The sequence below is a fragment of the Oncorhynchus kisutch genome, linkage group LG4 (genome assembly GCF_002021735.2).
Source record: "Oncorhynchus kisutch isolate 150728-3 linkage group LG4, Okis_V2, whole genome shotgun sequence".
NCBI lineage: Eukaryota > Metazoa > Chordata > Actinopteri > Salmoniformes > Salmonidae > Oncorhynchus > Oncorhynchus kisutch.
Window position 1 is genome coordinate 23,043,553 of NC_034177.2, and position 17,015 is coordinate 23,060,567.

Consider the following 17,015-nt stretch of genomic DNA (forward strand, 5'->3'; position numbering starts at 1 on the left):
AATCAAAAGAAATAAGCCAAGACCTCAGAAAAAAATTGGAGACCTACACAAGTCTGGTTCATCCTTGGGAGCAATTTCCAAAGCCTGAAGGTACCACGTTCATCTGTACAAACAATAGTACACAAATATAAACACCATGTGACCACGCAGCCGTCATACTGCTCAGGAAGGAGACGCGTTCTGTCTCCTAGAGATTAACGTACTTTGGTGCAAAAAGAGCAAATCAATACCAGAACAACAGCAAAGGACCATGTGAAGATGCTGGAGGAAACAGGTACAAAAGTATCTATGTCAACAGTAAAACGAGTCCTATATCGACATAACCTGAAAGGCCGCTCAGCAAGGAAGAAGCCACTGCTCAAAAACAGCCATAAAAAAGCCAGACTACAGTTTGCAACTGCACATGGGGACGAAGATCGTACTTTCTGGAGAAATTTCCTCTGGTCTGATGAAACAAAAATAGAACTGTTTGGCCATAATGACCATCGTTATGTTTGGAGGAAAAAAGGGAGGGCTTGCAAGCCGAAGAACACCATCCCAACTGTGAGGGGTGGCGGCATCATGTTGGGGGGGTGCTTTGCTGCAGGAGGGACTGGTGCAATTCACAAAATAGATGGCAAAATTATGTGGATATATTGAAGCAGCATCTCAAGACATTGGTCAGGAAGTTAAAGCAAATGCGTCTTCCAAATGGACAATGACCCCAAGCATACTTCCAAAGTTGTGGCAAAATGGCTTAAGGACAACAAAGTCAAGGTATTGGAGTGGCCATCACAAAGCCCTGACCTCAAACCTATAGAAAAAAATAATTGTGGGCATTACTGAAAAAGCATGTGTGAGCAAGGAGGCCTACAAACCTGACTCCGTTACACCAGCTCTGTCAGGAGGAATGGTCCAAAATTCACCCAACTTATTGTGGAAAGCTTGTGGAAGGCTACCCAAAACGTTTGACACAAGTTAAACAATTTAAAGGCAATGCTACCAAATACTAATTGAGTGTATGTAAACTTCTGACCCACTCGGAATGTGATGAAAGAAATACAAGCTGAAATAAATAATTCTCTCTACTATTATACTGACATTTCCCATTCTTAAAATAAAGTGGTGATCCTAACTGACCTACAACTGGGAATTTTTACTAGGATTAAATGTCAGGAATTGTGAAAAACTGAGTTTAAATGTATTTGGCTAAGGTGTATGTAAACTTCTGACTTCAACTGTATAGTGTACATACTGGTGCCACACACACTTTCACACTCATCCCTCACACTCTTGCTGCTTCTACTAATCCATGCACTGCTGCTGCAGCGCAGTCTATCATCTATCCTGTTGCTTAGTCACTTTGCTCCTACCTATATTTACATAGCTACCTCAATTACCCCGGAACACGGCACATCGACTCGGTACTGGTACTCCCTGTATATTGCTATGTTATTTTTACTCGTTATTGTTATTCATTATTTATTCCTCGCGTCACTATTTCTGTTTTATATTTTTTATCTTTAACTCTGCATTGTTGGAAAAGGACCCATAAGTAAGCATTTCACTATTAGTCTACACTTGTTGTTCACAAAGCAAATCAAATTTGATTAAATTGTGGAAATACACTATATATCTATATGTCCCTAAAAACAATCAGTGAGTTGCAGCAAAAGATGGTGTTTTAGGGGAGAGAAAGGGGTGGATTGATCAATATTTCAAAGCGGTCTGGAAGCAGTGTTCAAAGGGTAGGCTAAGGCTCCTCTGAGAGAGGGAGCGAGAGCAAGAGAGAGCGAGAGGGAGAGAGCAAGAGAGAGCGAGAGAAAGAGCAGACTGTGTTTGTAGATGGCACGGTGGCAAAGAGGATTGTTACCCACTCATCTATAGTGAAATAAGAATTGGGTAAGGCCAGATTCCATCAACCAACCACAGAGTGTTTACAATCTTTACAGCTTAGCAAACAACATGAAGATCCATTTAGGACTAGGTGATATGGCCTAGTCAATTATTTTTTTACTTATGGGCAATTCACAATATACACTACTGTTCAAACGTTTGGGGTCACTTATAAATGTCCTTGTTTTTGAAAGAGAATCACATTTTTTGTTCATTAAAATAACATCAAATTGATCAGAAATACAGTGTAGACATTTAATGTTGTAAATGACTATTGTAGCTGGTTATGGGTGATTAAAAAAAAATGGAATATCTACATAGGCGTACAGAGGCCCATTGTCAGAAACCATCACTCCTGTGTTCCAATGGCAGGTTGTGTTAGCTAATCCAAGTGTATCATTTTAAAAGGCTAATTGATCATTAGAAAACCCTTTTGCAATTATGTTAGCACAGCTGAAAACTGTTGTCCTGATTAAAGAAGCAATAAAGCTAGCCTTCTTTAGACTTGTTGAGTATCTGGAGCATCAGCATTTGTGTGTTCGATTACAGGCTCAAAATGGGCAGAAACAAATAACTTTCTTCTGAAATGCATCAGTCTATTCTTGTTCTGAGAAATTGAGGCTATTCCATGCGAGAAATTGCCAAGAAACTGAAGATCTCGTACAACGCTGTGTACTACTCTCTTCACAGAACAGCGCAAACTGGCTCTAACTAGAATAGAAAGAGGAGTGGGAGGCCCCGGTGCACAACTAAGCTAGAGGACAAGTACATTAGAGTGTGTAGTTTGAGAAACAGACGCCTCACAAGTCCTCAACTGGCAGCTTCATTAAACAGTACCCGCAAAACACCAGTCTCAACTTCAACAGTGAAGAGGTGACTCCGGGATGCTGGCCTTCTAGGCAGAGTTGCAAAGAAAATGCCATATCTCAGAATGGCCAATAAAAAGAAAAGATTAAGATGGGCAAAATAACACAGACACTGTACAGAGGAACTCTGCCTAGAAGGCCAGCATCCAGAAGTCGCCTCCTCACTGTTGACGTTGAGAAATTTTCAGCCTTTGCCCAAACCCCTTTAAAAAAAAAACATTAATTCAGGTGAGAAGTTGTAGGTGAGGGAAATTGCTGATAAATATTCATTTTGGGGTGCATAAATGTAGTTGTACCTGATCCCAACATTTTCTCACTAAAGCATACACACCAGAAGACCACTGGAATGTATTCATGTCACTGAGGGAGAGAGGGTCATGTATAACGTTTACATTATGTTAGCCATCAGGGATCCTATGGGAGGGATCCTTTTGGAGGAGAAGAGACACAGACTGGTACCAGTCACCATGACAGCTGTGAGTTGGGGAGGAGTAAGCACTTTGGGGCAGAAGCCCGATCAGATGTAGTGAGGAAGAACAGATCTCACTAAGGTTCTGTCTAGCAACAGAGATGCATTGACTGTTCAGATATGTAGGAAGAGACTCAGCATAGGAGAAAGGGTTAAATATCAGTGCTTGTGTGAATATGCCGTCGTCTGTACAGCTGTTTGATCCTTTGGGATAAATAAACTTGGTTTAAGCTTTTATAGTGTCCGTAGAGATCTTACTCTAATAATTACAACATAACAAGGTGTAAAGATTATTATTTCACCTTTATTTAACCAGGTAGGCCAGTTGAGAACAAGTTCTCATTTACAACTGCGACCTGGCCAAGATAAAGCAAAGTAATGCGACACAAACAACAGAGTTACACATGAAATAATCAAAAATACAGTCAATAACACAATAGAAAGTCTATATACAGTGTGTGCAAATGAAGTAAGATTAGGGAGGTAAACGCAATAAATAGGTCATAGTGGCGATATAATTACAATTTAGTAATTAGACACTGGAGTGATAGATGAGCAGAAGATGAATGTGCAAGTAGAGACATGGGTGCAAAGGAGCAAAAAATAAATATCAATATGGGGATGAGGTAGTTGGGTGAGCTATTTACAGATTGGCTATGTACAGGTGCAATGATCTGTAAGCTGCTCTGACAGCTGATGCTTAAAGTTAGTGAGGTAGATATGAGTCTCCAGCTTCAGTGATTTTTGCAATTCCTTCCAGTCAATGGCAGCAGAGAACTGGAAGGAAAGGCGGCCAAAGAAGGAGTTGGCTTTGGTGACGAAATGGATGGCACTGTGATAGACTGCATCCAATTTGCTGAGTAGAGTGTTGGAGGCTATTTTGTAAATGACATCACCGAAGTCAAGGATCGATAGGATGGTCAGTTTTACGAGGGTATGTTTGGCAGCATGAGTGAAGGATACTTTGTTGCGAAATAGGAAGCCGATTCTAGATTTAATTTTGGATTGGAGATGCTTAATGTGAGTCTAGAAGGAGAGTTTACAGTCTAAACAGACACCTAGGTATTTGTAGTTGTCTACATATTCTAAGTCAGAACTGTCCAGAGTTGTGATGCTAGACGGGCGGGCAGGTGCGGGCAGCGATCGGTTGAAGAGCGTGCATTTAGTTTTGCTTGCATTTAAGAGCAGTTGGAGGCCACGGAAGGAGAGTTGTATGGTATTGTATTAGGGTTGAGATTTCCCCTTTAAGTCAGGGGTGTCAAACTTATTCCATGGAGGCCTGAGTGTCTGCAGGATTTTAGTTTTTCCTTTCAATTAAGACCTAGACAACCAGGTGAGGGGAGGTTCCTACTAATTAGTGACCTTAATTCATCAATCAAGTACAACGGAGGAGTGAACCCTCAGACTCTCGGCCATCCATGGAATGAGTTTGGCACATGCTTTAAGTCATCAGATGCAATTTCACAGAACATATGTGAATTAATTCTTTACAATAGATAAATGAAGGGTCCAGTCTTTGCTCATGTTCTCCACAGAAGAGGGTGGCAGCAGACATATGATGCACATACCACTGAGGTTTACGAGTTGAATGAGAATGACATTGATCATGTTAATAAACAGACAGGAATGCAACAATGATTAAACAGAGACTCAATGCATGTATTCTGCACATTGAGAGATTAATAGTTGTATGAATTCAGTAAGAGCTAGTTCTGTAACATGACACAATATGACCTGTCCATTATCTACAGTGAACATTGTGTTCTGTACAATTACATAAGGGAATATTGCGAACTGGAAAACGAACACACATACAGTTTATGGGTCTTTAATAATTAGGTCATCACTGACCATCTGCAATTGATCTGTGCTAATACCTATTTCATAAACAGTGCTGCCCTCGGCATAATGCATATTAGGGGTCACACACATTGGTGGTACCACAAAGGGGACAATAGCATAAAGGCTCTGTCACAGATCCCTCCGGAACTTTCATTACGCACACCTGTCCCCTATTCCCACTGATTAGTACTTCTATAAGTGTGTCCTTCGGTTTTCATTGGGCTGTCGATTATTGTTACAATGTCCGTTGGTGCGTGTGTGTACCTGTGCTGTGTGTTTTGGGCTTTCGTGCCCTTGTGGATTGCGCAGATGATTACAGGTCTCGTCCCGTGTGTTATTCATTGTGCGCGTGTGTTATTTATTCAAGATACACCTCGCTCTTTTGTTTGGGTTTCAACACTGTGCTTTTGTTACATGTTTGTTTGGACTTCGTCCCCGTGCCTTTGCATGGCATGCCGTAATTTGGTCTTAATAAAACAAACTATTACGCAATCCTGCGTTGGTCTCCCGAATCTCTTCATACCAACGTGATAGGCTCTCTCTACCCGGGGCCGAAGTCAAATCCATAATATCTTTTGACTAGGGGTGGACAACAGGATGAAGGAGTATGCTTTTTGTTGTCAATTTAAAAAGGGGACATAATGGTAGCTAATGTTATTGGAAATCATAATGAGTAATATAAAGGGTCGGTCATGCATGCAGACATTTCCATCCCAGTAGTAATGGTGAACAAAAAGCTTTTTAATCCCTCAAGGTCATCAGGGATGTTATTGGACTGGCCACTCATTGTCCTAGTTGGACAAAGTAGTTGTCTTAGCAAATCAAATGTGATGAGTTTAAAGGCTATGCAACAGTATATAACCAACCTACTGTACTTGACTGTGATGTTTTCATGTTTATCATAACATTACGTCTGTGTTTTTTTTACATATGGTTCTGAAACACAAAACCTATTGGACTATATACTGTATCTTTCCCAGTCATCCATGAATTGGCTTCCTCACCTCGGTGCACGTTATGCTATTCACACAGTATGCTGCTGCTATGCCATGGAGAAGCTAAAAGCCTCCAGATTCAAAACATTTGATGTACGCAGTGATTTCTGACTTCATCTTTTCAACTGATAGAGTGACATTTAATGGAGTACCAGGTTGGTTTTCTGCATGACTGATCAGTGCAATCAGTGAGTTAACTCCAACACGGATCACTGTGAAGCCAATCCTCAGAGAACAGCACATGATCATAGATAGCCTAGCAGTAAATATAGATCTGGAAGCAAAGCAGAAGCTGTAGATGTTTATATGCCATTTGATGACAGTTTAGCTCCTAGATCCAGCTCTCCGATCTCGTAAAGCGGACCTCAGCAGAGAGACACCCGGTTGGGTTTAAAGATTTGTCTAAAGAGATATGGAGAAATCAGGGTCCAGTAATATACTTCAGCTGAACAAACCCACCCGGATCGATCACTAAACATTCAACCAGGCAAAGCACAGCCATGTTCCCTCAAAGATAAACCATCTTTCATCCAGGTAAGGGGCAGGCATGGATACTTTGGTACACTCTGCCTTTAAAGGGGCCTCACACAGATGGCACTTCCACGTGCAACAGGAATCATAAACCATGCACTCCACACTGGGCAGTCACCTCCCCCTCTTACTCACATATTGTATAGCATGCCTCAATCTTTTTGAATTATGTTGAATAAAGATGTGAAAACACTGACAGTCCTTCCATGTGTCTGTCTGTACACAACTCCATGTACTGTACTCTATACTCCACTATGGCTGGGAATTGTCAGTACCCTCACGATACAATATTATAACAATACTTTAGGTGCCGATACAATGTGTATTACGTTTGTCACAATTCTATATGTATTGCAATTCGATACTGCGATTTGATGTTTCAAACATATTGCTCACTATACTGTATGTCTGCTGCAGAGAGACGTGAGAGCATGAGAAAAGGAGTTTTAATTGTTTAGGGAAATAAAAGTGCTGAAAACATGCTGGCTCACTATTTAAAAAGATGGAGAACAAGCCATAGAATAAAAAATACCTGAGTTGTGGCGTAGGTAAAGCTGACTAGACCTAGCCAACGCTCCCTACAGTAACAAAAAAGTATATATCGATATAATATCGCAATATGAAACTGTATTGATTCCCCCCCCCCCATCTCCATACTCCACTGTGCTTTTAATTAGGTCGGATTTAAACGAGGCCCTCCATCTTCCTCTGAAGCAGAGCAGGGATGTGTGGGAGGAGTGACATCACTCAGAGGTAGCCTCCTTTTCATAGCTTGCCCACGTTTTTGTGAACATGTGCTGGCTCACTTCCACTCTCTTAAGTGTACGATTTCTGAGAGACCATGGAGGGACAGCAAATGGATTTGGCATGGCATATTTCAACATGTCTAATGCTCAAATAACCTTCAAAGACTTCAAGGTACTGGGCTAGTGGTTTTAGGTACAAAATGCAGCCTGACTGCTGACCATGGCCTCTGCATTCCATTATGGAAGATAAAGAATTGCACAGAAAAGTGCCTTCTACAGAGAACAGCCTTACTAAGTACAGAGAAAAGACAATTAGCCTAATGGATGAAAACAAATAGTCTCTTCTTAGGGTACTAAAATAGGCAAGTTATATAGAGGACAAATATGAGGTGAGGCAGACTGACAGATAATCCTACACTCATCCCACACACAAAAATGTGCACACACACCATGTTGGCAAACCTTGAGCAGGAGTAGGGTTGGGCGGTGTCCTGATTTTCATATCGTCATACCGTCCTCCTCTCATCCCAGGAATTATGCTATTAGTACACAAGGGGTTGCTTAAAATGCAAAAGAAACTCCATTGGACATCTATTACCAGAATGATAACAAAATTAACACAAACTAATAGCGAATTTCAACAGAGGCTGCTAACTAAATATGCTAATGAGCGCAAACAGAAATAAATGAATTGCAAAGACAAGCAATCCAGCTCATAAAGCTATACAAGTAATGTAAACTCACCTAAACTCGTACATCGCCTTGGTCCGTACAATTGCCCTTTTTTTAGCGCCCCAAAAACGTAATACTTCCAGGTCAACTGTAATGTCAATACCATTGTAAAGCACAACTTCTCCCCTTTCCAACAGAACCAATTACATGACCTAAACGTTGCCCATTTCTGCATAATTCAAGCAGGCAATGAGCCCTGTCGGGTCTTTTTAAAAATGGCAAGTGGGGAAGCGAAACTAATGCGTGATAGTGAGAAGGAGAGATGTCCTGTGGGAAAATGGCTTTTTTTCACTCGATCTGTCCAATTTATCACCTTATCGCCTCTAAAATGTAAATAAAACACTATAAAGAGTTTATATAATGTGTCATTACATACCTATTTGAAGGTTTGTGTCGAATTTGAATCGGGTTTTTAGGGCGGTACTAAAGTGATCTTAGAAGTAAACAGCGGCTTTGAGAATGATCGCATGCAATGATGACACAAAAAAATTACTAGGTATCCCCCCTTACCCCCATCACTGTCCATTTCTTGTTTTTAAGGGATAAGAGAAGTGCTACACCTGGTGGAAAGAGATTGTAAGACAGAAATAGTTGCTTTATGAGTGCTGTACGTTACGACATGACACGTCTAGATGTAACGGAGGGTCCATTTTTTCAACTTTTCTCCAATACTATAGAGCCATTACCATGTCGATCAATGCTTGAATAGAAACATAGTTCACACCCCCAATTTTGAAGTCAACACAGTCGCTACAGTCCCATTAGTTTTCTTTGTAGCCTCGTTTGAATGTTGCGGTTGCGCACATTTGTACGGAATGGGGTGAGTTTACGTTATAGGTAGTAGCTACTGATTTTTTTTGTTTGTTGAGTTTGGACATTTACAAGTGAATGTGAAAGGGAGACATTGTGCAAATAAATAAAGTTTTGACCATGCTTGTCTGAAGGAACAACAGTACTAGTTTTGGAGCAGTGTGTACATGCTGTGTCTGTGTGGAGTCGCTAGGGTAACGGGACTTCCTGCTCTGTTTGGAGAATAGGGGGAGGAGTAGACGGTCGGAGAACCGAAGAAATACGGGAAAAATTTACGTAAATAAATCTAGATAGCAGGAGTAGCAGCTGTACAGAACTCATCCAAAGCAGTTTGACTTCTCAAACACGGCAGAAAGCTAACACTATATGATAACCCGTCTCCTTATTAATTCAGCCATTTACTTCGCTAACTAGCAAGTTAAAACAAATACACAGCTGGACTCACCAGCTCCAGCTTTCTCCCGTTGTGCTATATATAAACAAACACACGACTGGCTCAACTATTCTGGGGAACTACCGTGAGCTTCATAATGTAAAATAATGTGACCGGTGAAATGAAGAACGCATCTGCTTTGTTCCCTAACGTATTGTACAAGTTGACTGCAGGTATTATCTTAATAAGCTACAAATATTCAAATGTATTGAAAAACTTCCAATCAATAGTTTTGATGGTATTGAAAACCCACCCCATGGCCATTTCCAAATATCCTGGTATATATGGCATACCGCCCAAGCCTTAGCAGGAGAAATGAAAGGAAATATAACATATACAATTCATGAGACTGCGCGAAAAGGGTGTTACTGATAGCACTGTGATAAGAAGGTCTTTATCTTAAAAGAGAAGCACAAATTGAACACCAACAGCATTCCCATGACAGCAAAAGTACAAAACCGTGTCTTTGCCACTTCCTCTATAGAGAACTTGATGAATTCAATGGATACATACTAATATATGGATATATCATGCATCCACCTGTTGTATGGTGAATGTGAACATTTAAGACTGGTCAAAGAACAAGAATGCTTTAGTCTTGTGTGAGATAATACAAATGTGCCTCTCAAAGAGAATAATTTCATCCTCATTGTCCATGCAGCAAAACAACACAGCCTAATCCATTTCAAACACACTTTGCTTCTAGAGAAATGAAAATGTTCATAAGGATTAGCTCTTTCAAACATGCTCCAGATGCCAGAGCATTCATACCTCCTTAACAGTAAAGCCTAAGAAGAAGAAACCTTGGTCACACAGAACACTCCAAACAGAGTATGGCATTACCATGCCACTGGATGCTACATACTAGCCTGCCATTTTCAGGGGGAAATGATGTACTGCCAACAAAGTAAACCTAGGCATACTGCCTGTCAATTATCTATGGAGGCTATTATTTCTCAAACATAATAACATGTCATCCATGGGGATTTAGTGTAATATTAGATTTATATATATATATATATTAGCAATATTAGATTACATACAGTTGAAGTCAGAAGTTTACATTCACCTTATCCAAATACATTTAAACTCAGTTTTTCACAATTCCCGACATTTAGTCGGGAATTCTCTGTCCTAGGTCAGTTAGGATCCCTACTTTATTTTAAGAATGTGAAATGTCAGAATAATAGGAGATAATTATTTATTTCAGCTTTTATTTATTTCATCACATTCCCAGTGGGTCAGAAGTTTACATACACTCAATTAGTATTTAGTAGCATTGCCTTTAAATTGTTTAACTTGGGTCAAACATTTTGGGTAGCCTTCCACAAGCTTCCCACAATAAATTTGGTGAATTTTGGGCCATTCCTCATGACAGAGCTGGTGTAACTGAGTCAGGTTTGTAGGCCTCCTTGCTCGCATATGATTTTTCAGTTCTGCCTGCAAATTTTCTATAGGATTGAGGTCAGGGCTTTGTGATGGCCACTCCAATACCTTGACTCCATTGACCTTAAGCCATTTTGCCACAACTTTGGAAGTATGCTTGGGGTCATTGTCCATTTGGAAGACCCATTTGCGACCAAGCTTTAACTTCCTGACTGATTTCTTGAGATGTTGCTTCAATATATCCACATAATTTTCCATCCTCATGATGCCATCTATTTTGTGAAGTGCACCAGTTCCTCCTGCAGCAAAGCACCCCCACAATATGATTCCGCCACCCCCGTGCTTCACGGTTGGGATGGTATTCTTCGGCTTGCAAGCATCCCCCTTTTTTCTCCAAACATAACGATGGTCATTTCTCCAAAAAGTATGATGGACATTTCTCCAAAAAGTACGATCTTTGTCCCCATGTGCAGTTGCAAACCGTAGTCTGGCTCTTTTATGGCGGATTTGGAGCAGTGGCTTCTTCCTTGCTGAGCGGCCTTTCAGGTCAAGTCGATATTGGGCTCGTTTTTACTGTGGATATAGATACTTTTGTACCTGTTTCCTCCATCTTCACAAGGTAATTTGCTGTTGTTCTGAGATTGATTTGCACTTTTTCGCACAAAAGTACGTTAATCTCCAGGAGACAGAACGCGTCTCCTTCCTGAGAGGTATGACGGCTGCATGGTACCATGGTGTTTATACTTGCGTACTATTGTTTGTACAGATGAACGTGGTACCTTCAAGCATTCGGAAATTGCTCCTAAGGATGAACCAGAGGTGTGGAGGTCCACATTTTTTTTTCTGAGGTCTTGGCTGATTTCTTTAGATTTTCCCATGATGTCAAGCAAAGAGGCACTGAGTTTGAAGGTAGGCCTTGAAATACATCCACAGGTACTCCTCCAATTGACTCAAATGATGTCAATTAGCCTACCAGAAGCTTCTAAAGCCATGACATCATTTTCTGGAATTTTCCAAGCTGTTTAAAGGCACAGTCAGCTTAGTGTATGTAAACTTCTGACCCATTGGAATTGTGAAATTTGTCTGTAAACAATGGTTGGAAAAATGACTTAGGACATTTACTTTGTGCATGACACAACAGCCTTGCAAAAACTATAGTTTATTAACAAGAAATTTGTGGAGTGGTTGAAAAACAAGTTTTAATGACTCCAACCTAGGTGTATGCAAACTTCCAACTTCAACTGTATACACTTGGATTCAAATGATGTGGAAAAGTAGCCTATATTTGAGGTAGGCTACATAATATGACAATCACAATACACATACCTGTCAAAATGCATGATCATTATGTTACACAATACCTGACAGAATTGTTGGCTTTTAGAAGTCTGAACTTGTGTGCAGCGAGACAAATGTAGCTATAGTTCAGGCAGACAGCTGTCAAATGTACAATTCATTCAAGGTATATTCAAGGAAATCCAGAAGTAGCCTACCTAAAACAAATGTGCCAAAGGGAGGTTAAAAAAAATGCTTCTCACAATTTCTTAAGTCTACTCTGAAATTGTATTGGTGCATGTGCTGAAACAACTTCTGCATTTCAAGACTGCCGATTCTCTTCAACTAGCCTACACGGCCCACTCCCAAGCGAAGTGAGTCTGTTGGAGCTGTCCAGTAATAGGGGGTGCTGAATGATTCCTACACGCATAACAGCAGCAGCCATGAGATGCGGTTCTCTGCGACAGCGCTCAACAAAAATCATGCTATGAAAATAAAATAATGGATTCCAACATTCTGTTAAAGCTGGCAGATAAAATAACTTTTGTAATTATTTCAATCTATTGAATGACAGAGTTCTCGTCTCTGTAAAAGAACAACCAGCAGCCCCTCTAGTGGCCTTCTGGAGAGAGTGGAGGCAGCAAGCACAAGAATGAGTTGACCTACAAAGTCAAGACAAACTGACTGGTGTTTTTTGTGCTTGGTTTAAAGTGTGCTTATTTATAACCAGGCGGCATAGTTAGGATAATATCGTTGGAATTATGCATGTGTTTGGAACAGGTTTTTTCTGGCCCTTATGCCCACACATGGGGTCTACATCCTACACACTAGGCAAATCATCACTTCTCAGGTTATGGAAATTGTGTGGATTCAGTTCAAAGCAGAGGTTGTCATGGCACCCTCATCCTTGGCAAATCTCAAAAAAGAATCAATAATGAATTGGGGTTTTGTTCTACCAAAATAGTCTCTTCAGCTTGAGATGTAACAGCTGGGATCCAAAATCTCTCGGTGTATTGGGTATTGATGATCATGTTTCTACTACTACTATTGTTCATTTTTCTTTTCAAATCATTTAGAGGTGAATACAAATGGGTGCAATACAAATTTACTGTGCTATAAGAGCCCTACATGACTTAACATTTCACCCGAGAGAGCTAGGAGCAGTGGGGGAGATTGTTCTTTAACAGAACTAATGGCATTTCTAAAAGAAAAGCCTTCTAGAGGAAAAAGTATGTCATCAGTGTCAATGCTCTATTTTTACGAACACATTACTTTTAGAGTCCAAAAATACTTTCCATTGGGAATATAAGAGGGGAAACCTTCTGCCAAGAACATTTCACTTTACTGGGTGGAATATCCTTTTAATGTTTTCAATATGAGATACATTCATCAGAATAGGCTCTCTACTGAGTTAGTGACATGTCTAAAAATAGGACCATCAAATCAGAACAAAATCTAACGGGCTGATAACAAACTTGCCAGGGTGGCAACCAAATCTAACTAGCAATGATTATTTAGGATTAGCCTAGTTTAAAGTGTTCGGACTAAAATGGTCAATTGTGTCATGATCAAGAAGCCTTATAATAAAAACTGACATGGCCACACTTGGAGAGTGGATCTAAAAATATAATCTCTGTCTCTTGGTTGATTAATTTCAGTAAACAAAGCACCTTTTCAGACGTTTGCAAATGCTATAAATTATTTTGAGTCCGTGACAGAATGCAAAGCAATTAAAAAGAGTAAAACTGCCTATTCTAAGTTGTGGTTAGCTTACATTTTCTATGTAGGGTCGTTCCATTTGATTTCAATAGTTTTTTGACCACACCCCTTTTGAGTTGAACAAAACTTTCTGTACATGTATGCCCATGTATGCCCATGGTAGAAGTGGTCAGAAAGTAACTTTTTGGGCCTGAATGCCAAAACATTCAGGAGATAAAGCTGCTCAAAGTTGACCCATTTTGCATACCCCACCATACCACGAGACATCCATGTCTTCATCCCTGGAAAATATTAATGGTTGAGTTTGATATCGATTAAAATCTTATAAATCAGGGTTGTGAAAATATTTTCTAATTTAATTTTTGAAAGTATTTTTTTAACCTTTAACACCAATCATCATAAAATGGTTAAACTTCCATTTTTTTCTGCATATGTTGTAGTTTCGATGCTAATTTACATAATCTGAAGTGTTTGTGTTGTGCCCACAATCGTTGATACATAGCATAATCTTGAATACTGAGTACAGTAGGTGTCATTTCAATCAGAGAAATATAATTCATACAATGGATATATCCCTTCAGACCACTGCAATCTAGCTGGTACAGCATTGACATTTACATTTTTACTTCCAATTGCTCCCACAAAAATAGCTGCCGGTCCACCCACCATGAAATGTCACCATAGAATGTCTGTTCTATTATCCATATTTTTATTATTTCAATAGGTTTCCTATAGTAGATTGACAATATAATTTAAAACAACTGATATTCCCCATTTAAGTCAACAATCTGTGATGACAAGAAAATTACATTGTTATTCAAAAACATTTTTTTTCAAGAAATGATAAAGTAGTTTGTGAGCTTTTCAATTATATTAAAATCAACAGTTTATATTTTCCAGTGATGAAGACCTGGATGTCTCATGGTATGGTGATGTATGAAAAATGGGTCAACTTTGAGCACATCCATCTCATGAATGTTTGGCCATTCAGGTCCAAAATGTCACTTTCTGACCACTTCTACCATGGGCAAATATGTAAGAAAAGTTTAATTCAAATCAAATGGGGTGAGGTTAAAAAGTGTTTGAAATCAAATGGAATGACCGAGCATATCAAATGATATTGCTTCTTGTGGTAGGTTTTATTCCAAACCTTTGATTTCTTTAAGCTGAATCAAGTCCTGCATGCAGGCTCTTATAAAGGAATAGCAATATTGCTGTTTGGGGGTTATTTGCGGGCCAATGCACCAACAGGTCTATTTTTGAAATGACATTTAATTCAGTTCTTATTGATACCGCATTCTACTTGTGGCTGAAGGGCTTTGCAGGGTTAATGTATTCCACGGAGATAACGGTAACGACATAACGTGAAAGGGATGTATAGGTAGCCTATTAAATGTTACAGACTCAGCAGAATCACAGTTTTGCATTGCTAAATATATCACGTAAGGATGTGCGGCAGAAGTAAAACAAATAAATTACGGGGAGAGTAGGCCTACGCTAAGTTGTGACTCGGATTCAACATGTGATGGCCACTACAGTGGGCACAAAGACTTACATTGAGGTGATGTTCTTGAACACATCTTCGATACTGTTATTTCCATTGTTCCCAGTATCTTGCAGTGCAAGCAGGGGAAAGAATTTCCCATTGTCAGACTTATTGCAATAGATCTCAGTTGGAGAACAGCTGCAGGTTGGCGGGCAGTCCAGCATATTGCTCAAGTAGTCCTGAAAGATGGTCAAAAGAAACAATACCCTCCACCAGCAAATTCGTGGTGGAATAAAAAATGAATCCATGACTCAACGTTTATTAGGACAATATCCTTGATGTTTTTGAACCTCCAAATCGGAGACCGTCTGAATATGCAATTATGTGGTGTGTGCGCGCGGGCGAGTGAATGTATGGAGGTATGTCAAATTGATGCGAATGAGCTAATGTCCATCTATTTCACAGATGAGGAAGAAGGAGAAAAAATTACTCCGTCAAAGTGGAATGGTTCAAAAAGCAGTACTCCAAGCTTGTCCTCCTCTCTAGAATGCATAGTATATGTTACCCTGTATTCATGCTGCCGTTAGCCGCTTAGTTCCAGGTTGTACTAGCACCGCTCCAAGACTCCGAGGGATAGCGCGTTGAAGAAAGTGACGAGAGAGAGAAAGCGAGGTCCATGCTCAAAGCATTAAGTCCCACCTACAGGGCAGAATGGAAACTGACACACCTGCAACTCAGGATGCAGCTCAAATCAGATCATAACAGCAATTGCACACAGAGCGTGGGCTATATTATAGCACAATAACAATAGGCTACACATTTATGGTGATTTATCATTAGGCCTAGGGTTGGATGTTCATTTACACATCGGGCGTCCAGGCCACAATGTATAATTTTTAGAGGGCTACGCCTAGACAATCAAGAATGGCAACAAAACATCTAAAAGGCAGCCAGTATGATGAAGATTAACTTGAGTTAAATATTCACAAAAATATTTCTCATTCATGAATATCTCATTTACGACTGCAAATACAGTGCATTTTGAAAGCTTTCAGACCCTTTGACACTTCCACATTTTGTTACTTTACAGCCTTATTCTAAAATGGTTTAAATATTAATCTACACACACAATACCCCATAATGAAAAAGCAAAAACAGGTTCAGAATTTTTTTTTTTTTTACAGAATTGTGATATTTACATAGTATTCAGACACTTTACTCAGTACTTTGTTGAAACACCTTTGGCAGCGATTACAGCCTTGAGACTTCTTGGGTATGATGCTACAAGCTTGGCACACCTGTATTTGGTGCGTTTCTCCCATTCTTCACTGCAGATCCTCTCAAACTCTGTCAGGTTGGATGGGGAGAGTCTCCTCACATATATTTTCAGGTCTCTTCAGAGATGTTCGATCGGGGTTCAGGTCCAGGCTCTGGCTGGGCCACTCAAGGACATTGAGAACTTGTTCTCAACTGGCCTACCTGGTTAAAGAAAGGTGAAAAATAAAATAAATAAAAATTAGTGGAGTGCTGCAGAGATTGTTGTCCTTCTGGAAGTTTCTACCATCTCCACAGAGGAACTCAGTTTTGCCGGGTGGCCAGCTCTAGAAAGGGTCTTGGTGGTTCCAAACTTCTTCCATTTATGATTGATGGAGGCCACTGAGTTTTTGGGGACCTTTTTTTATTTCACCTTTATTTAACCAGGTAGGCCAGTTGAGAACAAGTTCTCACTTACAACTGCGACCTGGCCAAGATAAAGCAAAGCAGTGTGACAAATACAACTACGCAGAGTTACACATGAGAAACAAAAGTACAGTCAATAACACAATAGAAAAATCTGTATACAATGTGTG

The 17,015-nt window shown here is 39.9% G+C and overlaps 1 protein-coding gene across 6 annotated transcripts in view; it reads right to left on the reverse strand.

Moving 5' to 3' along the window:
* LOC109889245 (NT-3 growth factor receptor-like) overlaps positions 1 to 15,843 on the reverse strand; it is a 292,647-nt gene extending 276,804 nt beyond the window's left edge. For 3 of the 6 annotated variants that reach the window (XM_020480545.2, XM_031822673.1, XM_031822672.1), the window contains exon 1: positions 15,235 to 15,842. In XM_020480545.2, the coding sequence (XP_020336134.1) occupies positions 15,235 to 15,473 (239 nt within the window). In that variant the 5' untranslated portion in view covers positions 15,474 to 15,842. Of the gene's footprint in view, positions 1 to 15,234 lie in introns of all 6 variants that reach the window. The other 3 variants (XM_031822675.1, XM_031822676.1, XM_031822674.1) reach the window with 2 other exon arrangements.
* Positions 15,844 to 17,015: the final 1,172 nt, after the last annotated feature.